Source organism: Balaenoptera acutorostrata, chromosome 14 (genome assembly GCF_949987535.1).
Source record: "Balaenoptera acutorostrata chromosome 14, mBalAcu1.1, whole genome shotgun sequence".
Classification (NCBI taxonomy): domain Eukaryota; kingdom Metazoa; phylum Chordata; class Mammalia; order Artiodactyla; family Balaenopteridae; genus Balaenoptera; species Balaenoptera acutorostrata.
The window spans coordinates 37,681,626-37,707,647 of record NC_080077.1 but is presented as its reverse complement, the minus strand read 5'-3'; the positions used below and the strand labels follow the sequence as shown (position 1 = coordinate 37,707,647).

Here is a 26,022-nt window from a genome sequence, read left to right as displayed (position 1 = left end):
GGAATAGGACCAGATGAGTAGGAATAACTACACCACAGACTAAAATTATCTCCTTTATAGAAAGAAAACCATACAGTAGTAGGTCAAGAGGTCATCTGTGTCCCTGGGTTTGTCGTTGCTGTTGTTTTTGTCATAGTTTTTTATTTGCCTTGATTTCAGAGTATCTAAGAACACTCACAAAAAATTCCCCCCACCCTCATCCTGAAGCTTTTTAATGTTTTTAGGCTTCAAGGAAGCATGGGGGAGGTGGGCGGCTTTGGGGTGAAGAGGTGGGGAGACCACTGGAGGAGAAATTGAATCTCTTCTGGAAATAGAAGGAAAAGGAATTTGGAAACTTGATGTCGTGGTGGGCTATTACAACTGATATGCTTCATTTTAGTGAGTGTTCAGCCTTTGCTAACCGGTGAAATTGCCCACCACCAATAAACACTGAGTTGTATCGTAGAACAAATGGTAGGTCTACAAAGGGGAGAAGGTTGTGGAATGGAATTTAAACCATTCCATCTTTTCGGAAAGCTTAATAACTTCATCCTATATACAGAGGAGTAAAACTCTAATATTCAGCATTAAAAAAAAATGCACAGTGCTTGAAAATTGAAGCTCAGTTTATGATTTATTTACTCTTTGCTTTTGTGCTTCTAAGACTTCCAGCTTATTATGGTCAGTAAAGATTATTATCTCTTTTTATGAGGAGCCAGTTGTGGCACCATTGGGTTCAGAGGTGCCAGTGAAGATTAAGGACCTAATTTAAAAAGACCACGTAGCGCATCTCTCACATGGTCGTTCATTCTTCTTACCTTTCGGCTTTCATCTTATCACACAAGGCAGGAAGTAGGTTCTACTTTTCTAGATTCAAGTGGTAAATCTATGTTTTGATAGTGTGTTTAGGGAAGCTTTGGAAGAAAAGAAGCCTAAATAGTTTTTGTGTCTTTGGTGAAATGCTGCATATGCAACTGTTCAAGTAATACTCTCTTTTAAATTCCATAATAGAAAACAGATTTGGACTATAAGATATCTTTTTGTAAAAAGACTGTTGAATTTAAAATTTTTTCTTCTATCCGTATGTAGAAAAATGCTTTAAGTCAGAACATGTTAGAAGATGACACGCTTTCTCCTTTTGATTATTAACACTGACTTTCAAATCTGTTAAGACATGAAGAGGAATCTGCATGAAAAGTCAACAGAATGCCTTTTATTTGGCTTGCAGAGAACCTTACCCCACACTACTGAAGAGCCCCTTGTCGGTGTGCTGGCCAAACAGCTCACCTGTTCTAGCAGTTAAATGCTACCCATTCCTTAAAGATGTGCGCACACACACACACACACACACACGAATGCAATGGAATATTATTCAGCCATGAGAAAGAAGGAAATCCTGCTGTTTGCGACAACATGGATGGACCTTGAGAGCATTATGCTAAGTGAAGTAAGTCAGAGAAGGGCAGATACTGCATGGTATCACTTATATGTGGAATCTAAAAAAAAGTCAAACTCTTGGAAACAGAGTTAAAGGGTGGTTGCTAGAGGTGGGCGTATGGGTGAAATAGGGAGAGGTTGGTAAGAATACATACTTTCAGTTATAAGATGAATAAGGTCTGAGGATCTAATGTATATCATGACTATAATTGGTAACACTGTATTGTATATTTGAAATTTGCTAAGAGAGTAGAACTTAAATGTTCTCATACACACACACACACACACACACACACATATGTATGTGAGGTGATGGATATGTTAATTTACTAGATGGAAAAGAGTCCTTTCACAGTGTATATGTATATCAAATCCAATATCTCACAATTTTGTTTTGTCAGTTATACCTCAGTAAAGCTGGGAGGGGGGAAGCTATCCATTCCAGCCAAACTGAATCTCTGAAAAGTAAAGCCTATTTTTCTGTTGACTTTCATTGGAAAAGAGGAAGATTACTTGTACTCAAAACAAGCAAACAAAATGCATCTTCAATAAGTTAACGCATACAAAGTGCTTAATAAATGTGAGCTGCCATTTGTTTATCACAGTTAAACTTTTGCCGAAGAAAGGTTCGACACTGGACCATATTTGAGCCTTGTTGGGAAGTGCAGGTTCCTCCAAAGCTACTGTTTGCTGGATTGCTTTAGAGCACGCAAGGAAGAATTGCCCTCACTCACCTTAAGGTCGCTGTGGCTCTTCTCCAGAGTTAGAACTTCGCGCTGCCAAGTCCTGACTCTGCACCTGTAGCTGAAGCTGGGGCATCCCAGCCTCCAGAGTCCAGAGAAAACTCACGTGACTCTTGCTCTAGTTGATTCAGGCACTGGGGATACAGTGATGATGAACAAGACGTGGTTCTGCCCTCAGGAAGTTCAGGCGAGTCCCAGAGAGAGGTTTAAAAACCGTAATTGCAGCACATTGGGAGGACGTTTGCAAAGAGCTGTGCAGAGGGGATTATGGGAACCCTGAGGAGAGGCACCCAACACAGACTTCTTGAAGCAAATACTCCCAATTTTCTTACCTCCCAGTGCACAATTGACAGCAACCTGAGGATATCTTTTTTCTATTTAATAAATAAATAAATTAATTAATTAATTAATTTATTTATTTATTTATTTATTTATTTATTTATGACTGTGTTGGGTCTTCGTTGCTGCGCGCGGGCTTTCTATAGTTGCAGCGAGCGGGGGCTACTCTTCGTTGCGGTGCGCGGGCTTCTCATTGCGGTGGCTTCATTTGCTGTGGAGCACGAGCTCTAGGAGCACGGGCTTCAGTAGTTGTGGCACACAGGCTCAGTAGTTGTGGCTTGCAGGCTCTAGGGCGCAGGCCCAGTAGTTGTGGTGCACGGGCTTAGTTGCTCCGCGGCATGTGAGATCTTCCCAGAGCAGGGCTCGAGCCCGTGTCCCCTGCACTGTCAGGCAGATTCTTAACTGCTGCGCCACCAGGGAAGTCCCTGAGGATATCTTAACACTTGATTTTTATTTAAGGAAGATGTGTTAGTTGTCCACTCTATCAATTATGGAACTCAGCAATGGTATAATTTATATTTAGCTTAAAATAAGAGACGCTAGTAATGTAAAATGCTAAATACCACTTCCATTTAAATTATAAGGTTGTCAAGTCAATCAGAATGTTAGTATTTAAATTGTTTTTCATTATTTGAATGCTATTGAACATAATTTTATGTGATAGAGTTGAAAAAACAGTTTTCAGTATTAGTAGTACAAACTATGTACAGAATTTCGTGGCACAATAAAGGGAGTAAAATGCAAATACACCGACTTCCTTGGGGGTTATCTGTGGCCTGACAGAAGAGCGTTTTTTCAAGACACAGGCTCTTAGCCTCTGGCTGAGGATGTATATTACTTATTCAGTTTTAAGATCAAGCCCAATTAGGATGCACCATAAGGTACAGGGTCTGTGCAGTGCACAACTCCAGAGGGACCCTCCACTTAGGCTGTAATGTGTGTGGTACTCCTTGGAGCTTTTAAATGCTCTGAGCCTGCTGACCTATTTTTCATGGAGTCCCTAGTTATTTTGTTCGTGGAGCTCACTTCCCCATGTATAACCCTCTCTCATTGCCTAACCCCTAGAAATCTCTTGTCCTCAATTATTGGTCTCTAAGTAATGTATATAAGGACTACTAATTGTTTTCAAGAAATGTAGTGGTTAGCCTAGGGGAAGAGGTCTAAAAGTGTGGGTAGAAAATGTGCATCTTAAAATTTCTTGAAATATAGTATTATTATTTCTCTCCACAAACACTGGAGTTGATCTAATTCACCCTTGTCATCTCCTAGGCAACAAGACACTCTGATGGAAGGTAGGCACACTGCCTACTCTAACCCTACCTCTGTCATTAAAGGGTCACTCAGCTCTTCTGGGCCTCAGTTTCATCATCTGTAGTCTTAAGGGATCGGGCTCTAGTGCCTTTCAGATTTAACATTTTATAATTCCCAGAAATAAAGAGTTAACAGTCCCTAAAATCTTTAACACTCCATTGAGCTCTCCATATGTTTGAATTTTAACTTTGAAATTTCACATAGATATAGAGATGCATTTTTCATGGTGAGGACTTAAATGTCCCTAATACCTCACTAAAGTAGTCAGATGCCTGTAAACACCTGTCTCACATTTTGATACAGAAGCGTGTTTAAAACATAATGTGCTAACACTTATTGCTTACTATATGTAGAGTCACCCCTAGGTATCTGCGGGGGTTTTGTCCCAGGACCCATGCAGATACCAAAATCCATGGATGCTCAAGTCCCTTATATAAAATGGTGTAGTATTTGCATATGACCTATACGCATCCTCCCATACACATGAAATCATCTCTAGATTACTTATAAAACCTAATGCAGTGTAAATAGATCTAAATACAGTGTAAATGCTATGGAAATAGTTACCCACAGATGGCAAATTCAAGTTTTGCTTTTTAGAACTTCCTGGAATTTTTTTCCTGAATATTTTCCATCTGTGGTTGGTTGAATGCGCAGATGCAGAACCCACAGATGCGGCGGGCTATCTGTACTTCTCCCTGACTAGCTATTTTTAAATGAAGACATTAAATTTAGAATGTCTCACACACACACACACACACACACACACACAAAGTGTTCAAAAGTCACTTCTTACCTCAAAATTCAAAGCATTCTCAAATATATAAAAGTTCAACTATGTGGAAAGTTTACAAGTAAATTAAATATTTGCTTTAATTGCAAGAAATTCCTGAAAGAAATGCAGGACCAACACAAGAAGGAATTCTCTAACTGGTACCCAGTCCCAACCTCATGCAAAGACCACAGTGTGGCAGAGTAATTTTTTACTTTTCCCTTGAGTCACCTTTCAGGCCTTACAGAGGCAGTACTGGGTGGATACCCGATTGACTGTCTTCTCTTGGCCTTCCTCGATTCCCTCTTCTGTGCCCATTTCCCCCCAGAACCCAACTCTGTTCCTCTGACACTCACTTGGCCAAGACCCCAGGTGAGTGATGATGGTGAATTGAACTAAGGCAGAGACCAGTAGAGGTGGTGAGACAGTAGACAGATTCTAGATCTATTTGGAAGGTTGAACTAGCAGGGTCTCTTGATGGGTTGGCTATGGAGTGTGAAAGGAGTAGAAGGGAAAAGATACAAAGTCTCCTCTTTGGGTTATTTAATGGATTACTCTATTTCCTCACCAATATGCCTGAGAAACTTTTGCATAGGGAAAAGTTTTCCTTACTAATTAGAATTGAGCCTAATTCTGAATTCCAGCCCATAGTGCAAGACCATGTTTCATCTGTGTATAAATAATATAGTGTCTTCCTCACTTCCATCATGTATGGATTTCATGTTTTACAGGCCATTTTCCATAGATCTGATTTTGGGGGTTTTTTGGGGCCATGCTGTGCAGCTTGTGGGATCTTAGTTCCCCAACCAGGGATCGAACCCATGCCGTCGGCAGTGAAAGCACAGAATCATAGCCACTGGACCGCCAGGGAGTTCCCTCTATAGATCTGATTTCATGGCCGGGTTACTACTTTGTGAAAACTTTGTCAGCATCCTAAAAATATAACTGGAATAGCATTCCACATTTTTCTTTGTTTACTTGTAAATAAATCCTTTTGTTTTTAAGGCTAAAACTACTACCTTTAAATCTTTGTTTTAAAGGCTATCTCTATGCCTAGTTAATCCAAGCGCCAGGACACTGCTTTGGGAACCTGTTTAGTAGCATGTTTCTTCTGAAGAATTCTCAGCATGTACCATTTCAAGATCACACCTCCTGAATTCTTGTAATAATGATTGAGATTTTTATTTCTGGTCCACATTTAGTGCTATATTAACTGCCTTATCACTAATAAGAAGTTAGAGATTAATATTTTATTTTATGTGTAATCTGCCTGCAATTCCATGATTTCACATGATCAAAAATATTCTCCTGCCATAATTAAAACCTAACATCCTATAGTAAAATGTAAAAAGAAAGTTGTAATTTGAATAACTGATATTTTTGTAACTTGGCAGCGAACAAAGTTAAGCAAACATTCTAAAAGCTGTTCCTTTCTTTCATCTTCCCACTTCTCATTTGCTGCTTGACCCAGAGCCGTCTGGGGTCCACCTCCCCTAATCACATACCTCTCCCCAGAGACACAAATTACCTCCCGTTCACCAAATTCTGCTTTGACCCTTATTCCTGTAGGTCTTTCCCTATTCCCTAGAAAATGTCTGTTTAGTAAATGAATATTTGGTTTGGTTTTATCATCTAGATAATACTTGATTTTTACACTTCCTGAAAAACAGGCATTGTGTAAATAAATAACATACGGTGCTGATAATATCAGACTCATTCCTTCCTGCTAACAAAAAAAGAATAATAGAATACCATGTTAATAAAGTGATTTCAGTCCCAAGGAAGACCAAGGAGCATGTTTTAAAGCATTTGTGTAGAGTCTGTTAGTATATTTAGGGCCGGATGATTTGTGGGAGGTGGAAGGGTGGGAGGGATGACGGAAGTTCCTACACAATGAATTTCACAGGACATAGTCTTCTTAGATGTACCATATGCATGCAAGTGTTCTAGGCTAAGCAAGGAGCTTTGGGGGAACTTACCTGGGAGCAGCATATATTGGAAGAAGATGGTATGTGCATTATAAGAATTAGTTTATAGTGGGAAGCAGCCACATAGCAGCCGCATAGCACAGGGAGATCAGCTCGGTGCTTTGTGACCACCTAGAGGGGTGGGATAGGGAGGGTGGGAGGGAGACACAAGAGGGAGGAGATATGGAGATATATGTATATGTAGAGCTGATTCACTTTGTTATAAAGCAGAAACTAACCATTGTAAAGCAATTATACTCCAATAAAGATGTTTAAAAAAAAAGAATTCATTTATTTTTTAAAAATCAGTTGAAAATTTTTTGGTTTGGTTTGTTTCAGTTTTATTGAGATATATTAAATTAAATATAATACATGCAGCACTGTATAAGTTTAAGCTGTATAGCATAATGACTTGACTTACATATACTGTGAAATGGTATACGAAATTTTCGGCTGATTTCTTTTTATTCCCTCAGGTTAGGTGCCTTTTGTTTTCTACTTTATTAATTAACGCTTAGAAATTTCCTAGCCCAGTGGATACACCACTGCCTTTCCTGTCACCATGCTCAAAACCTTAAGCCAATTTTTTCGTCTTGTTCCATTTGTCACTTATAACCTCCTGTCAAGTCCGTCCATTCTCTCTCTATAATCCATCACACTGCATTGTTCTTACTGCCATGACTCCCAGTTCACAGCCACAGAGGAGCTCTTTGATCATTGATTCATTCCTCTAGTATTTATTAAGTTTCCCCTGTATCCCTCTGCCACATACTGGGGACACAAAGATGAATGGCTTCCTTGCCCTCAGGGAGTCAGCCTTGTGGGGACATAGGCTTGTGAACAGATCATTGCAGTACTATATTCCTAAAACTGTTTTGAAAAAAGTAACTATATTAAGATTATGCACCCTTCTTATTCCCAGCTCTAAGTATTCGAAAATTAAGTAACTAGTTCTATTTTGCCATTTTATGGTTACTTTTACCCACATAAGCAGTAAAAGCTTAAATTTCCCTTTGAAATATACATTTTCTAATTTGTGTTACCGTTGATGGCTAGAGCTTTCGTCGTCACTTCTTAGAGTTAATACATCTCTTTAAGAATAACTCTCTACTCTCAGAGCAGTTCCACTATTTGTGATTAAAGATCTGCACATTCAGATCTGGACTTATATATGTATATTTTTCCTGAATTCAGATTTAATGGTCTGAGTTTCCCTCTGATGAGCTGCCACCAACCCATCCTCCCCAAACAATGAATAGAAACAATTACTTCTGTGGATCATCTTCCTAAATCTGTCTTGGAAAGGGAATTTTCAAAGTCAGGAGAGAGAAGTACGATGAATGTTTTATGGGAAATCATGATATTATTATTATCTTTCTCTGTTTTATTTTTTGTTTTATTTCTAGCTACAAGAAAACACATGAAACTCTGAGTCACGCAGGGCAGAAGGCAACTGCAGCTTTCAGCAACGTTGGGACGGCCATCAGCAAGAAGTTTGGAGACATGAGGTACTGTGGGAAAGAACCACGGGAATGGGGCTAAGCCTTTGGCTTTCCGAGAGAAGGGGAGCATTAGAGATATATATATCTATCTCAACTGGTCTTCCTAACACATTCTTTTTTTTTAATTTGGATTAAAATTTTATGTGGCTGATAGTATTGGTGACTGAGATACATTTTTATATTGGGACATTTTCTGCCTGAAGGTCAGCTTAGTGGGCCTGGTCCCAGAGATGCCTTTTCCACTAGGACCCTACCTAGTAGAAATAGAAGATAGAGGGTGCCTTTAATCACCAGTAATAAGGAGAGATTTCAAAAGAATGCAGCACACACTGAATTTTAATCACTGTAATTTAAACAATAAGTTAAAATATGCCGTCAGTGGAATATTCTCTGATAAACTATTCTTGGTTACATTTTTGTATATATTCCAACTAGTACATGTATTTTTTCTATGCTAAATGCATAGATATTTATTCTCTTATTCTAAAAAGGTACCATATAGTGTGTGCTCCTGGTAGTATTCTTTCTTTACTTTAGCAATATATTGTGAATATGTTAATAAATGTTTATTACATCTTCATTTTAAAAAAAATATTTATTTATTTATTTTTGTCTGCATTGGGTCTTTGTTACTGTGCGCAGGCCTTCTCTAGTTGCGGAGAGCAGGGGCCACTTCTCGTTGCGGTGCTCAGGTTTCTCAATCCGGTGGCCTCTCCTGCTGCAGAGCATGGGCTCGAGGCTCAAAGGCTCAGTAGTTGTGGCTCATGGGCCCAGTTGCTCCGCGGCACGTAGGATCCTCCCGGAGCAGGGATCGAACCCATGTCCGCTGCATTGGCAGGCGGACTCCAAACCACAGCACCACCAGAGAAGTCCTTACATCTTCATTTTTAATGGCTGTATTATCTTCCAGTGCATAGCTGTAGCAAAATTTTTAAACCAGTCCCTTTGCTCATTTTGGTTATTTTCTGTATTTGTTATATAAAATTAGGGTGAATATCAAGATTTTGAACTGAGAACCAAATGACCTCACTACAGGCACCAGAAAAACAATGTAGTATTGACCATTTTTATTTTTCATATTACGTACTAGGAAGCTATCTTACATAGAGTTGTTACTCTCATTTTTTTGCTTGTTTAAGTACCTATCATAGTTTATTTTGAATTTGGCTGATATGCTTAGGAGATTTTTCTTTTTAAATCAATGTCATTTTTCTCTCTAGAAATCAAATTCACTTTTTAAAAACTTCTCAAGTACATTTTATATTTCTTCTTTTTAAAAAATATGTGTGTATTATTTTATTGGATTCTTAAACTATTGCTTTCTTTGTTACCCTGCAGCTTTGATACCTAGAGGCAAATATTTATATCTTTGTGTTTAAGTTATTTTTTGACGTCAAAAATTACTGGATTGTTCCCAATATTCATGCATCATCTTAACAACTTGGCATTCATGAGGCTAGAGTTAAGTAAGTACATGTGCATGAATCTGAGTACATTGCTTTATCTTCATTTTTGCTAATAAAGCAATAACAAAAAGCAGTTAAAATTCTTCAGAGGCAGTGTGTGATGAATGGTAAATATTCTGGATTATGAATTAACCCTAACTTTATTATATAAAAATTTGCAGTCATTTCAATGGCATTAAAACATTTATCTAAACTAATTAAATAATTCCTTAAAACAGGAAAGACCTTATCACCAGTTATATCCAAGAAAATATATTTTGTCATGTTTATAAAGTTTGTTCTCCACATACTTAGTTGAAACCTTTCACTTGAACACTGGGATTCAGTGGCATAATACTGCCAACTAGAATAGTGTTTCTCTAATGGTAGCAGACCTTACAGACACCTCTGAAGCTTGATAAATGCATATTCTCAGATTCCACCTCTCTCTCCAAGATTGCACCTCAGTAGGTCTTGGGTGGCGTCTAGGAATCTGTGGCTGTTCTCAGTTATAAATGGGGAAAAGAGTAACAACGTCTTCAGTTTATATTCAAGTAGCAAAAGAGAGCCTGCTATGTATTAAACACTCAATAAATGCCAGTTTTTACCTTTACTAAGTGACTGTCTCAGTTACAAGGTGACCCCACAGGACGGAAATTAGGGAGAGTCGGTGAACAGGAGTGCAGTGTGTTTCATAAGTTGTAAAGAACGAAGACCGTGTTTCACACATGCAGCATGTTGACATACTCATGTTCCTACATGAACTGGGCATAATATCAAGGTTGTGTTGACTGCCTTTCCTCCTGTTTCAATGTGGCTTTGTTTTAGCATAACGGATAACCTGTTTCCCAGGAGTTCCAAACTTTTCATTAACTATTGCTCTGTGTAGAGGATACAAAACTTCCATTAAAAACTGTGGCTAAAAATATTGGGAAATGTAGTCCACATTCAAATATGGGCCTGTAATATTTTGTAGACCTATATTTTCAGGCCTATATTTTTCTCAAACTATGATATCTAACATTTGAAATAAATGAGGATAACTTCCTGTGAAAGCAAAAAGTTTTACAAAGAATTGTTACTTTTATACTGGAACAAGTAATATATGTAAAAGTCATATTTGAAAAGTACTTAAGTTTAATATAATAACGATTCTCAAAAGAGAACAATTAGTAAGTTTTAAATTTTTCGTTCAAATTAATTTGCCAGTTTATAAAATGATAGTGGGGAAATTTTAAAATTTTATCACAGGCATTTTACTTTGAACCCCTTTTCAGTTTGAAAGTATCATATTATTTTATATTTTGTTAGTTATACCATAAAATTCTTTTGTGAATTCTGGGAACAAATTTCTGAACTTCTTCAAAAAGATTGCCAGAAAAATTCAGATACCTGAGAAGAAAAACAGTACCTCTCAGTTTTGTGGGGGTTTTTTGTTGCTGTTTTTTGTTGTTGTTGTTGTTGGCTGCACTGCGAGGCTTATGGGATCCTAGTTTCCCGAACAGGGATCGAACTCGGGCCCTTGGCAGTGAGAGCTCAGAGTCCTAACCACTGGGCCGCCAGGGAATCCCCTCTCAGTTTTTCTTTAAAATAATTAAAAGTTAATGCTTACAGGTTTTGAAAACCTAGAATTTGGGCCTTTTAATAACTGGATGAAAAGTGCTATGTTAGGATTTAATTTAGATGTTTTATAAAAATAAATAATATTTCCTGAGCTAAGGTTCTCGTTTTCTCCTGATTGCCACTAAGTGAAGGCCCCTTAGGCTGGTCACGGAATTGCTCTGCCTCCTTCTCCACCTGTCAGGTAACGTGGTTAATAGCTACCTAACTAGACTGTTTTCTCTGAAGGTAAAATAAGGTCACATTTATGAAAGCACTCTGAAGAAACGCAAGCTATTAGAATCACTTTTATGTTAATAATGTTGCCATCTTCTTGGGACTTCTTGGTGAATTTGTTCAAACTGCATGTGATCTAGTGGAGAGGAAATCTTTGGAGGAGGCATGTAACTTTATTAGAGCATCCAGCCACCTCTATATATCCATGAGAAAAATAGTGAGAAGCACACGTACCATAGGTTGGTAAAGTAATTGTGAAGACATTAAAAAGTCAGTGTACTCAGAAAGAGTAAAAATGGGGCCCCCTCATCTTTTCCTTGGGGCTCTTGAAAGAGGGGACAGCGGGCAGCGAGGCCGCTTCCTTGCGTCCTGATGTACTAACCCTGCTCCTGTTCTTCTCTCCTGTGCTGCTGCGGCTGCAGGTCTCACTCCATCGGGTAAGCGCTGCCCCCAGGGCCCTGCCGGCTGCCGAGCCGCTCCCTTCCTCCCCAGGGCCCCACTGTGGGTGCGCTTCAGCCAAAGACCACGTCTCTGTTCCTGAAAGAGTGTTCACCACCAGGGAGAGTTACAGAGTATAGGGCACCTAATGCATTTGAATCTATCTCAGCCCCTGCGTATCTCACTTCTGAATCATTTACACGACTTTCACTTGCTGAGCCATCTCTCAGGAATCTCTTTCTGCATCATGCCTTCTTACCCTGGCAGAGGTCCTTAGAATGCAGAGAAGAAGAGGAAAGTGGCAATTGCGAGTTGCGTATGTTTACGAAACTTTCAGAAAGTGAAGTCGAGAAACAGGAGTTTTTTCCTCTAGATTGTCGTGTTTTTCTGAATTCCTAGCAACTGTTACTTAGGCAGATGATTTACCTTCAACCTTCTGTACCTTCTGAAGTTGAAGAGGAGAAAGGCCACCGGAAGAGCTCAGATGTTACCAAGTGTGCAACTGTCAGTCCCAGGTCTCTGAATTAAGCCTCCTTTTAGGTAGAATCTTATTACATGCCTTAAAAATTTTTTTTTTCTTAAGAAAACTATATGTATTTAAAGAGATGAATAATTTATAATGCTGATGAAGCTCTTTTAGTAATTCTTTTTATAATGTAACTTATGAGGAAATATTTGCCTATGATTTCTAAATGGAGTGTCTAGGGTAAGACCATAAGTATCCCCTGCACTTCTTTGTCCTTTTCTTTCTGAGTTCTAGTAAAGTGCCGCCCCTACTGATGACCTCAGTGGATATTGTTGGGGAAGGTGATGAGTCTGATCCCCTACCTGTTAGCTTCCTGGGAGAAGAGAAGGCCGGGACTGTGGTGGAAATTGGGCGAGGGCATGCTAGCCTAGGAACATGGACCCCATTTTGCTTCCTCCCTTCCTGCAGCCTGATTTCCGAGTGGAACTCACATAGAAATAACAGGCAGTCGATCAGAGGGAAGACGAGTTAGCCGCCGTAGGATCAACGGGGTGAGAAGGCTGATGATCTTAAGAGTTCTTAGAAAAGTTGATCTTTGTACCAGATGTCCTGGGATGGATGCAGAAGCCCTGCCACCATGTTGGACTGTGTGAATTGCGTTTACCTGGCATGTGTTTCCTTGGTTGACTCATGTTAACTACATACAGTCCTCTGGAGTGCTTCTCTACAATGGAATGATTAGCTTTTAGCTGCCTGGCTCTGTGTGCTGGGCACTGCCCCTTGCCCCTTACCGTCCTCCTGAACAGGAGAAGGAAGCTGGGCCAGGAGAGCATGTCCACTGGCTGTTGGGCTGACCTGGGGCAAACCAGACAGTCTCCTGTCCTCCCTGGCCTATAGGGAACCTACAGGAAGTGAAATAATATGCAGCCATAGGCCACCTGGTCTCCTTATCCCTTTGGAAGTGACTGTGGCCCATCCTACCCAACAAAAACAAATCTCATCTTGGTGGGGTGTGCAGGGAGCACTTCAAATAGTTGAAATTGCTGTTTTGAAACTGTGAATAGGGAGTTTCTCATGTACTTATATTGTACTATCTTCTTTTTTCTTTCTTTTTTTTTTTTTCCCCTTTAATCTGCTTTTGCCCTGAAGCTACTCCATTCGCCATTCCATAAGTATGCCTGCTATGAGGTAATCTGTGTAAATTATTTTACATAATATCAATGCAGAATGTGTATGAAGTGTTATTTTATTGATACTTTGTGGGGTTTTTCCTTCTTTATATAAAGGGAAATGCCATGACCTATCTTATGCTCTTTTCTGAGTGCCCTCAGGAAAAAAGGCTGATAATCCTGTAGAAGTGTTGTAGGTGTAATGGGCTTGGGCTATTGACCAGACCCACTGGTTTAAATCCAGCCACTCTTGATTTGTGTGACCTGAGACAAGTTATTTACCTATCTCTATCTCTATTCTCTTACCCGTATACTGGAATAAATAAGACCTACCTCACATGGCTGTTGTGAGATGTGTAACCTGTGTAAAGCACGCAGTACAGGGCCTGGAACATTCCAAGCACATTTGCAAAGGTGGAAATGCTTTTATTCCCACAGAATTAAATGCAAGGCTGGCAGAAAGTTTAAATGAAAAGGTAGGAGACAAAGAGGGCTACAGTTCTAGAAAGGATATCATTAGGATTTTTTTTTTAATTTAATTTTATTTATTTATTTATTTATTTTTGGCTGTGTTGGGTCTTCATTTCTGTGCGAGGGCCTTCTCTAGTTGTGGCAAGTGAGGGCCACTCTTCATCGCGGTGCGCAGGCCTCTCACTGTCGCAGCCTCTCTTGTTGTGGAGCACAGGCTCCAGACGCGCAGGCTCAGTAGTTGTGGCTCACGGGCCTAGTTGCTCCGCGGCATGTGGGATCTTCCCAGACCAGGGCTCGAACCCGTGTCCCCTGCATTAGCAGGCAGATTCTCAACCACTGCGCCACCAGGGAAGCCCTCATTAGGATTTTTTAAGGGATATATTAAGGCAAAGAGTCTGTTGAACAATAAAAATGTCATTAAAATTACTGGTGAGATGAAAACTCCTGAGAAAGAGGTTCCTCTCACTTCCAGTTGGGGTGACTTAGTGATACAATCAGATAAAATCAAAATAATAGTGATGAGTATAGAGGAGTGAATGTTAGATTGGGAATCAGAAGGTGTTGGCTGTAGTCCAGTTCTGCTAGGGGTGAACTTGGCAGCCTTGGGAAGGTCACCTAAGTGATAGCAGTTTCATCATGTTTAAAAATAAGACTCTAGAACCAGATTTACTGCTCTTCCCTTGGTGCTTCCAGGAGCCCTAGTGCTTCCTTGGGCTGCCCTGGTTGGGGCTCAGTGGGAGGGGATCTAGTCTCTGGGACCCTCCCTCACTTCAGTCAGAACTGTGCCTCTTCTTCCTGCTTTATATTATATATTGTGGTGTGAATACATTCTAGAGGGAGTTCAGTTACTCTAAATAGTTTGAGCCCACTGAAGCCAAATTCTTTCCAGGGTTATTTGCAGTGCTACAAGTTTGTAGTTGTATATGACATGATTAAATCTGAATAAATAGTTTCTCCCTATTCCCCAGCATGCACTCTAGTGTAATTTGATTAGGGGAATGTCTGTTTTATTATATCTAATGATGTCTCTTCTACACTGGGGTTATGTGGTTACTTTGGAAGTTTAACCACAGCATTTGATTTCCCTAATTTGGTGGTAAGTAGAGAGCATAGATTCAAGATGTCTTAGTTCATATTTGAATGACTTGCTCCCCCTAGAATAAGAACACCAGAATTGAGCAGTGCAGCCTGCAGCTCTGAGCTTCTTTACTTGTTAAATTTTAAGTCTGGGTGTCCAAAAAAGCCTTGAAAAAAAAATTAATATGATTTTCCTCTGTGAACCAGGAATCCATCTAGTGACTTATAGTGACTTATGGGTCAAATGTATTCCTCGTGAGCTTGCCTGAAATTAACTTTAAAAAAAAAAAAAAAAGATTTTGCTCAACTAACATAAACCGTGAACCATTAGGCTGAACTGTCTGCCCACTGTGTTCCTGTGCAACTGATGGATGACAGGTAGTTAGTCATGTGACCAGCTTGGCCAAATAAAACATGCAGTGGAAGTAAAGTGCTAATTAGTGTACACTTTTGAATCATTCTTATGTGATTTCACTAATATTTCATCATGAGACAGGTACGGTGGAGGGTTACTCACAGGAATTCAACTCATGTTTGAGTCATATACAAGGTGTGACGCCATGCTTGGGCCCTCTGAACTCACCACTGTTACTTCATACAGCCTGGATGCAAATGCATTTGTGACCATCCGGAGCATCAGAGTCTTGGGAGACAATCCCTGATGAAGCCAAATTCATTCAAAAACATATCCTCTATATTAGCTTCCTCTTGATAGTATTAGAGCCATGCTACAGCCCACACCATATAGTGAAGCCCGTATTTTATAACCATTCGCCCTTATGAAGTTTCTTTAGGCCATTCCTCTTATTTTATTTCTTCTGCACTCAAGAGAGAATAGCAAGTGGCTTATCAAGTATAGTAACATTCAGTTGAATTTTTTGACCTGAAAATGATGGCAGTTGTTGCTGAAAGCCAACAAGGACACAAGATTTAAGACACATTTTTAATTCAGTTCCTGTTTCCTTAGTTGGACTTGGTGATATCATTTTTAATGGTAATGATGTCATTAAGTCATAATGTCATGTGGCCAAATCCAGTATAGGAAACCAAAAAGCACCAAATGAAAGATCTAAATCTTAAAGTTACAAGATGGTATGTAGATTATTTAACACAATGAATGAGTCACAAATAAATTGTCGATAGACAGCAAAGGTTCTGTCTGGTAAGAACAAGTAAGTGTATCTTCTTTGGGAGGAAATAGAACACGTGCTAATAGCACCATTTTGATCAAGCATTAAACAAGTAGTGAGTATATTTCAACCTAAAATAATGAACGCACTGACTTTCAGAAACACTGCTTCCTGCATGTTGAGAAAATGCTTAGTTTTAAAACTTTAAAGTTTGAAAACATCTGAACCTTTTTTTTCCTTTAGCTATTTCTGTCTTGTCTCACATTCACTAAGATAAATGGCTTTTAAAATTCCAAGTGGGAAAACTCGAATGTGACGTCCTTCAGATAGACTTTCTATTGTTTATAAAATAACTGAGCTGGGAAAAAGAGTGTTATGATAGAAACAATTAATTAGTAAATGAAAAATTAAGCTATCGCTCCTTTGACTCGTTGGAAATGATTTACGGTGCACCATGGAATTATTACAGTTGTATCCTTGCCAAATGCTATATTATTTATTCTATAGTTATCTATTTTACTTAGAAAAATTCCATGTCGGGTTATGGTTTCTGGATCTAACCTAGCAGAAGTGAAATACATTTTAAAACATGGTTGGTGTAGGTGGCAAGCCAGCTCTGGTGCAGAGGAGATGTTTGCAAGTAAGAGGAGAAACTAGGCAGCACAGCACGATTGCTAAGACAGCTAGGTCTTCAGAGCTGACCTCTCTTTTTTTGTTATTTTAGGAATTCTCCTACTTTCAAATCATTTGAGGAGAGGGTTGAGACAACTGTCACAAGCCTTAAGGTACAGATGAAGTGAATTTTGTGTCGCTGGGTTCATTGAATCAGGACAGCTTAGTCACTGCTGCCGTTGGCTCCAGAGGCGGGGCCACCAGCATCTGATGCAGCCAAGAAGGCAGCGGTGCCCAGAGTCACTTTTCTTCACATATAAATCTATAAAGAAAACCAATATTGAATAGTGTTACTGTAGCCATCCCAAGTTGTTTATATAAATAAATCATTCAGAAGTGAACTGTTCATGAAAGCGAATTGGGATTTGTGTTGATCTGTTCACTGGTTAGAACTCTTAATGCTATCCCCCAAGAAGCAGATATGTGATAGATGACTGTGGATAGGACAAATGATCTGTGAACTCTGAAATCAGAGTGTAAATGAAAGTACAATAACAGCTCAGAGCTCCTCTGGTTTGGACATGGACCAGTAGAAATGAACTTGGCTCCGTGTGCTATCCTGCCATCCACCGCCCATCAACACCACTTGCCTACTCCACTCACGTACTGAGCACAGCACAGCCTGGGTATCGTGGAGGGAAAATAAAGCTGAATCACAAAATGCATTATTTTGTAATAGTGCATTTGTTCCCTGGGTATAAACTGAAAATATGCCTGTTCTATAGTAGGTGCTAACAAAAAAAATTCATTGAATTTATTGTTTGAGCATAGATAAGTTAATGTACAGAGGATAAAAGAGCAAAAGTAAAATCAGTCTAGTCCTAAATGTATAGAACATTTAAAACACGAAAAGTCATTGATACTACTAAGATTTTTTAAAGATACCACCTAAACTTAATTACATCTTGATATCATTATCACTATTTTACATACAATCCATTTCTGTATTTCCCTATTACTGGGAAAATTAAGAATATGTGTGAACTTTAATCAGATCAAAAGCACATATAGGCTCGTGCTGATTACCCAGCTGCTTCTGAATCATACAACCCTCACATGTGCTGCCAGATGAGAGTCTGTGAGGGTATAAGTTATTCCTTAGTCGAGGTCTTAGATGCTCTTATTGGTTTTGACCTGGAGGGTCTTTCCCCTTAGAAGAGGCTTTCACATAGTCTTCTCTTTTCCAGACCTGTGATAAGGTGTTTAAGGCTCAAGAATGAAATTATTACTCAACATTTACCATGCTTTCATTGATTTCATTTACCAGCAGTCTCTAGTTGCGCAGTTTTACTGCTCTGCCTGTCAACGTTATCGTTTATTGAGTGTTTAGGGACCCGGAGGAGCCATTAAATTGCCGCTGTTTGTAGGAAAAACTTTTTATGGGTAGAGACCTGCAGTGTCGCAGACATTTCTCATGCCAGAATATCTAGTTTCAAAACAAAAGATTCCAAAAACCCCAGGAGTTAATTTCTCAGCATTCGGTTCTCAGCCTTAGACAATCCAAGAAGGATGGATTCTGTTGTCAAGTTCTGACATAGGAGAAGTTGTACTTTTTAGGTTTCCTTTAGAAGAAGGAGGTATGAAGAAGCAAAAGAAGAATAAAGAACAACCTGTTTTCATTTGCTTTTAGGAAACTCTGGTTAGCTCACAGTTCATACATGATTTAAGTGTCTAATCCACACTGTCAGCCTCTCACTTTTCTCACCGCATCTGGATGGAAGGTACAGAGCCTGCTGCCTTCCTCAGACATGCACAAAACTAACTCAGCCATCTAGATACTAGCCTGTGTCAAGACCCCCTGAAAGCAGATTCTATGTCTGCATGATTGTCCATGGGTTTAACAAGACTCACAGCCCACCCACCGCCTGGGTCACACCCAATGCCTAGTTTCTCTTTCTCTGCCCACACAGGCAACGGGAGAATAGCTAATAATCATGCTGTGTGTCAAACCTCCCACTTCCTCAATAATTACAAAGTTCTCATTCCTTTTTTTCCCTCCAGACTAAACAATAGATGTTTAAACCTTCTGTGTATAGTTTATTTTCTGCATAGTTTTCTTTTGTGTTCTGAATCTTCTCCAAAACTTCTGTAACTTTTCAATCCTGAGGTCATTTCCTGCTGAGGGAATGACTCATGAATCAGTACAGATGAGTGAAATTCCTTGCAGGTCTATATGCTGTATTTCCACTCACACATCCTGCTTTAAGCTTGATTTTTCAAACACCACTTAAAGGGAATCGTGTTCATATTTGTGTTCTATTAGAAATAGTGTTCTGCTGTGAAGCAAGGTCCGTTCCTGCCATCTTCTCACACAGTCTGTCACACCATCTGGCATTTGCACCCAATGGATCGTTCTTATTTTATACCCAATTGTGTAGATAGTTTGATTTTCCATGAAAAACTTGCCAATTCATCAAAATCATATAAAATTTAGTCCTTTCTGCCTACATCCTTGTAATACATCAATGTATTACTTGACATCTTGGCTGGTGTCACCTGTACACTCAATAAGCACAATTTCTATTTCATCTAAAACAAGCAAACAGAAAACAGACCCAGAATCAGCTCCTATGAAACCATATTTGGAATGTTCTACCATGTTCCAGTGAATCATGAGTAACTACATCCCCTCCGACCGTTCTGCACCCATGTCAAGCAGAACATATTTTTAGTGCCCCTACTTTTTGGTGAGCACATTGTATGGCCTGAATTAAAACCATAAAAAAAGGTAAGATATACTTATTGTTTCTTTGTGTCCTTTCAACCGGATATTTTTATTATGAAAGATCAGGAAGCCCAGTTCAGTAATTCAAATAAAATTTTTTTGCAAAGAGCAATTATTATGTTGGGGACACAGTGACAACTTCTTGGATGAAAAACCATTTTGAAGGGAAGGGTGCGGGAGAAGCTTATTGTTCACATCTCTGCTTAAGCAGGTCCTTGGCTAAAGTATTGTAGTGTGTGGTTATTAAACCCACATGGTTAGGAAACCCCTTTAGTCCACTCTTTTCTTGGCCAAACTGCTTTATTTCCAAGTGGTTTCCGCCTTCTTTATTTTTCTCTTTTGATTTGAGAAATCAAGAACTAGAAGAGAAGAACAAAACAAAGCCCAGAAGAAAACATCAGTAATTGGTATTCACCTGATTTCAACACTGTGTGTGACTTCTATTGCTAAAGAGAATGCGACTAAAGAGGAGGATGGAAACTATTAATAGAGTTAATTACTTTGAATTAATCTTGCCTCTCTCAGAAAAGAAATAACCATAGTGAACAATCAGATAGTTGAAACCAACCCCCTGCTTCTTCCCAGTGCTAAGATAACACAGAGTGGAGGAGGAATCAGTGCTCTGTCCCTGAGGTCTGCAAACTAAGGTTTATGGGCCAGATTCAGCTGGTTGCCTATTTTTGAGCGGTCTGTATGCTAAGAATGGTTTTCACTTTTTTTTTAATGGTTAAAAAAAAAAATCAAAGGAAGAACAATATTTTGTGATTTGAAAATTAAATTACACGAAATTCACATTTCAGTGTCCATTCATACAGCCTTTATGGAACACAGCCATGCTCATTCACTTATGTATTATCTTGGCTGCTTTCTACAATGGCTGATTTGAGTATTTGTGACAGAGACAATGTGGTTCCCAAGCCTAAAATATTTATAATCTGTCACTTTCCAGAATGAGTTTTCCAATCTCAAGCAGAGTGGAAAAATTCAACTTAGTAACTGAATTTACAGAGGCAGAGAGGGATTTTAGTGACAATGGGAGAAAAGTTTGTGTGTCATTTGTGATGACTGAACTGCTTTTAAATCCTGGTTAAGGTTTTAAAAGGGAAGGTCAGGCAATTGGCAGGTACATTTCCTAGTGTGGTTTATGTCCTTGTGAGTGATCATAAGTGACAGTGAGGTGTAGGCAGCATTTTGGGAAGAGCAACATCTTCTATTCTATACCTTTCTTTTCTTCAAAGTATTTTTCCAAATTGTTAATGGTTAAAGGAAGGCCGATGTGGCCATTAACAAGACTTGCATTAAGCATTTTGGACCATTAAATATTCTTTTGAGAGATCTTATAATAAGGAATTTTTCAAAATACTTAACCATATTTCTTAATTATAAATTGATTTCTTCCTGACTATATTCTTATTAGCCAATAACAAGTACACAAAAAGAGAGCCTCGTGAAGCATCATAACTTTGCATTTTAAGGTATATTCCTCCTATAGAGACAACTGCCTGGAAAGACGTGAGAGGAGCAGTGCTTAAGCCATGATACATCTCCAACTCTCAAAGTATTAGAAACCAGAAATCATGTTCCATTGAGCCGCTCTGCTTTTCAAGAGACATTTTTCAGAAATCCAGATTGCCTTGCTAAATCCCAAATGGAAAACTCAAGCTGGAGTCACTGAAAGGCGTTCACACATTTGTGAAATTGGGGGAATTTATCTAATATCCAATTCCATTTGATTAAATCGGTTCTCTGGGTGAGTGAGTAGATGGTGCAAATCCACAGATCTGCATATGCCCCTGAAGGGACTGAGAATTTTAGATGTAGAAGAGACAAAGAGAGAGTCGCTAAATGTGTACAAATTAAAGTTTCGAGTCCGGTCGCAGAACCCAAATATGAATGATATCCTAGCCCCCTGCTAAAGGAAACTAACTTCTCTACATCCTTTGCATCCCCCTTCAAGAAAACAAGTATATTTGTGAACTTGAAAGCAATCGATCTTATTTTTAAAATTACAGAAATAACGAAATAACTGCATGTGTGCGTCTCAACCCGTTTCAGACGAAAGTAGGCGGGACGAACCACGGCGGAGGCAGCTTCGAGGAGGTGCTGAGCTCCACGGCCCAAGCCAGCGCGCAGAGCTCGGCCGGCGGTCCCCGGCGGGCCGAGGGGGAGGAGCTGCAGTGCTAGGGCCCCGCCCGCGCCCGCAGCCGCCTCCAGGGACCCTGCCCTGCCCGCGCGCATCCGGATTTGAAGACCAGAATCCCACTGGAAGACCCAGGCCTTGACCTTGTTCTTCAAATGCCTTCTCCTGAAAGTTTAATTAAATGATTTCCACTTGAATTTGTGTTGATGGACCACATGACCATCACACTTTAGTATTCATAGATTGTCATCTTTTAAAATGTCGGCTTCAGCAGGTACACAGTTGGTCACGACCCTTGTTTTTTGTGTAATTCAACATATTTTCCAAACATGTAGCTATTAATTATTTGCTTTGATTTTTGCTTGGACTCCTGTACGAAGTGCATGTCTTTGAAGGCTCAGTGCCTCCTTTCAGTTCTGTCCACAGGATGGAGCTCTTTCTGACTGTCTCTAGCAGTGAATGGGATGACACTGAGAATTTCATCAAACTGCTTCCGATCTCCCTCGCCTACTTTAATTCCTTATGTTTATTTAAGCAATTAAAATAATTGATTTTAATGACGACTTTGAATTCTTAATTTCTTTACGTTTCAGTTCTGCTGATGACCTTGAAAGGTGGTAGGTATAATTCTGCAGATGCTATTTTAAATCAACTTCTGCTAATTTGGAAAATATGAGAGAGGATATGTAAGTAATTATAACCTCAGCTACCTTAGGATGCTGAAACAATCTACGATTCTAAAATTCTCTCTAATCTACCTAGAGTAGTAGTTAACTTGGTAACTACTGAGTTAAGTAGGCAAGAGATAGCTGAAAAGGGAATTGCTAGAAAATGGGAGAAGCAGAGCTCTGCAACTGTTTCCAGTTTGCAAATTGCTCACAAGAATGAAAAAAGCATCAATCAGTACAATCAGATTTCTGCAGTACTGTTTACCTTCCACATCATATGCTTCTTTTTTCTTCTAAATGGGAACATACATTTGTTATTAGGTAGAAGGTAGCATTTGTTGTCAGTAGCACCCTATAGCTACATTTTTTTAATATACACTGTAGAATGTAGAATAGACCTACCAACTAAAAATTCACAATTTAAATAAGCAATATATATAACTATATATTATATATAAATAATATATAATATACATAATATAGATAGATAGTATGTTCATTGTTCATTTTTTAACTTATTATTAAATAGAAGTGGATATATGTAAATAGTGAAATAAGACCAACCTAAAAATTTCCATTGAAGTTAATGGAGCAGGACAATCCGTACACCTAACTGAAAATCGAACTGGTTCAGGGCCACATAATCTCTGAGGCCTGAAACCTCAGGAGCAATAGGTGTGGGGCTATAAACTTGAACCAGAGTGGACAAAGGAGCCCTGCCAGTAGGAGCACTGGCATTCTCCCTAATTTATCCTCCCAGCCTCCTGGTTGGAGCCAAACCCTGTCCAGCTGGCTTGTGACTGAGTTGCTCACCCCCTGCTGCAGCGTGTCCTCGGTCTCTCTGTGACCAATCTGCAGTTGCCTGGTCACCTTTTGTAGACTCACTGCCACCTTCTTTTTGATTGCATTCAGCATGCTGCATTGTATTAGAAAATGCAGTTATTTTGCTATAAACGTATTTTCATTCACCAACCCATTTCTGCGCACAATAGTCTCAACCCTACAGTCTGAAAACACAGTATTAAAATTAGGTAGAAAAATAATCAAGAAAATTAGTGTTAATGCCTCAAAGCTAAAATAAAATATATTTTATGTTTATTTTATTTATTTATTTTAATTTTTTTTGGCTGTGCCGGATCTTAGTTGCAGCATGCAGAATCTAGTTCCCTGACCAGGGATCGAACCCGGGTCCCCTGCATTGGGAGCACGGAGTCTTAACCACTAGACCACCAGGAAAGTCCCTAGCTGTTTATTTTAAACCATTCTTCAAAAATTCTAATTTCATCAGTTTTGTAAAAACTATATTCACATCACCTCTATTAATTGAAAAGTTTGTTTTTAATTAAAATTATTCCCTCTGATCTGGGAGTGATATAATGGCCATGACATATCTTTTTTCATTTTGTCATGAGATGTGTGAGTAGAATAATTCAATCAGTTGTTGGCTGGTAGGTCTCGTCTTCTCACTGCTGAATCACTCAGGAGCTGCTCGTGTCTCCCTGACTTTGCACGGGCAAGTATGTCCCAACTTGACTGGCCGCTGAGTTGCCCTATTTTGTCCAGCTGGGCTTAGTTCACATGCAGTAGTTTAAAGTGTTCCACAAGTACTGAACAGTATTTGCACACAATGGACATAGCCTTTTGCTAACAAATCAAAACGACTTCAGGTCAGGTCAGCCAAGTATACGAAATGCCACAACATGTATGATACCAAAAATGCATCTCAATAATTGAAAATTCCAATGTGAATTGTGATTACAAAATAAACTTTTTTTTTTTAAGTAAGCCATTCCGTAATTTAACCATTCATTACTTTTTAAATCCTGTTGCTCTGATGGAAAATATTCAGAAATTTACACTGCAAATTTATCTTAAACTCATATCTCATAGACTATGACAATTGGTAGGTCATGTCAGCAAAGCAATCTGTATCTTTCCCTAAATTACACATTTTCTTATAAATCTGCTCTTGAACCGTAGACAACAGAACAAACTGTCCTGATAAGCCATGCCACTCACAGTGGTCAACGTGAAGAGAACTCTGGGAATCTAAGCGGCTCTTCTGCCACAGTGCATTGTTCCAAAATTACCCATCAGCTTGAAAGTTGTTGAACTTCACTGTAAAATGGTGCATAAGGTTGTGAACTTTCACCCCAAGCCTCTCCTCTCACTTTTTATTAAATTGGAGTGTGGATGGGATGGGTACAATAAAGGAAGGTGGTGATAAGGTTAAAAAGTGATTTAAATATGACATGTAAAGCAACTTCTTCAAACCTGGCATTCAAATATAATTTCAAACTATATTTGACAAAATCTTATGGTTATTTTTGATAATCTTTATTTAAGAATGGTAAAGTTCTTTATTTTATTTCTACTTGACTTTCAGTTTCTACCATAAAGAGTATATATATCAAGGCAAACCACAAATAACATAATCCTAAATCTCCCACAGAAATCATCCCCAATCTCACTTTGTCTATAAAGACTGGCAAGTTACTTAAATAAAAATGCAGGGTACAGAGGATGCTCTTCCCAAGGCACTTGGTTAGTCATTTATCCCAGAGCATATGTTACAAGACTTTAAGATGAACAGGTTGGCCATTCTGTTAGAATTAGTATTTGTCAAATATAAGGGCATTGAGAATTACCTAAGAGCTAGGGAAATGGTAGCCCACAAACAATGGGAAAACAAGGAATTGTTTCGGAGAAGGAACCACCCCCACCTCCACCCGACCCGGATCAGCCCCAGGGACCAGGCAGGGAGAACTAGCCTGAGGTGCCCCCTGCAGACCAACCCTTCCAGCTGCTCCTCTTTTTGAGTGCGGGGTAGTCTCTTCCTCATTCCTAAGAGGTAACAAGGAATTCTTTTTTTTGTTGAGTTCATGCTGGAGGAGGTCATCAGGAGGATGTGACCACCAGCTGACCAGAGAGCTGGACCCAGGCAATCGGAGGGTCCTCACCCCATCCCTGTGCGTGTAATGTGTGTTCCACCTACCATTCCCACACTAGGAGCTGTTTCAAGGATGCTGCCTTGAGACAATAATGATTGGGACCATCTGGATGGTACACATGACTGACTGAAGCCAGTTAAAGCTTCTATATAAACTCAAGATTCTGACAGGCGAGTGCAGCGATCTTGTCTTGAGGCCGCTGCAGACAAGCTGCATATGTAAGTTGCCTTGCTTGTGAACTGGCCACCTACTAAGCTGGAGTGCCTGCCTCTTCTTCAGTCTCTCCTTGCCGTCCGTGTAGAGGAGCCAGTCTGCGAACCAACAGTTCAACCCAAGAATAATTATTTACTCGGCAACATAGTTCTAGGGTTTGTTATTCAGAAGACCAATTCCAGACAAGCAGCACAGGTATCGAAGAAGAAAAAAACATTAGATTGATAATGCTTAACTATTTGTAGACATTGGCTGGTGAATGCAATAGCTATCTTCTTTTATTGATCTTCGTTTTGTCCTTATTAAAGGATATTTTATTTATAACACCATTACATTTTCTGTTTTTAAATATATTAGCCCAATAAGGAAGCTTTAGGACTAAGTGTGAACCCTCATTTGGTAGGTAAATGGAAAACTGAGATAATGATTGTGACCAGTATTAAGTCTGACCCAGTAAAGACTTCGAAAGTCTCTGTGTGGATTTATGAAAATTACAGCAGGCAAACAACCCAAATAAAACTCCAGGGCCACAGAAAATCTTCTGGTTATAAATATTTGAACTTTATCAAGG

General features: G+C 39.3%; 1 protein-coding gene across 4 annotated transcripts in view; it reads left to right on the top strand.

Annotated features, from left to right (window-relative positions):
• The window catches only part of TPD52L1 (TPD52 like 1), a 102,585-nt gene extending 80,409 nt beyond the window's left edge, over positions 1-22,176 (top strand). Inside the window, exons 4-8 of one of the 4 annotated variants that reach the window (XM_007190792.2) lie at positions 7,955-8,056; positions 11,754-11,768; positions 13,385-13,423; positions 16,807-16,867; positions 21,535-22,176. In XM_007190792.2, coding sequence (XP_007190854.2) covers positions 7,955-8,056; positions 11,754-11,768; positions 13,385-13,423; positions 16,807-16,867; positions 21,535-21,663 — 346 coding nt within the window. In that variant the 3' untranslated portion in view covers positions 21,664-22,176. Of the gene's footprint in view, positions 1-7,954; positions 8,057-9,388; positions 11,731-11,753; positions 11,769-13,384; positions 13,424-16,806; positions 16,868-21,534 lie in introns of those variants that run through there. The other 3 variants (XM_007190793.2, XM_007190795.2, XM_007190794.2) reach the window with 3 other exon arrangements.
• Positions 22,177-26,022: the final 3,846 nt, after the last annotated feature.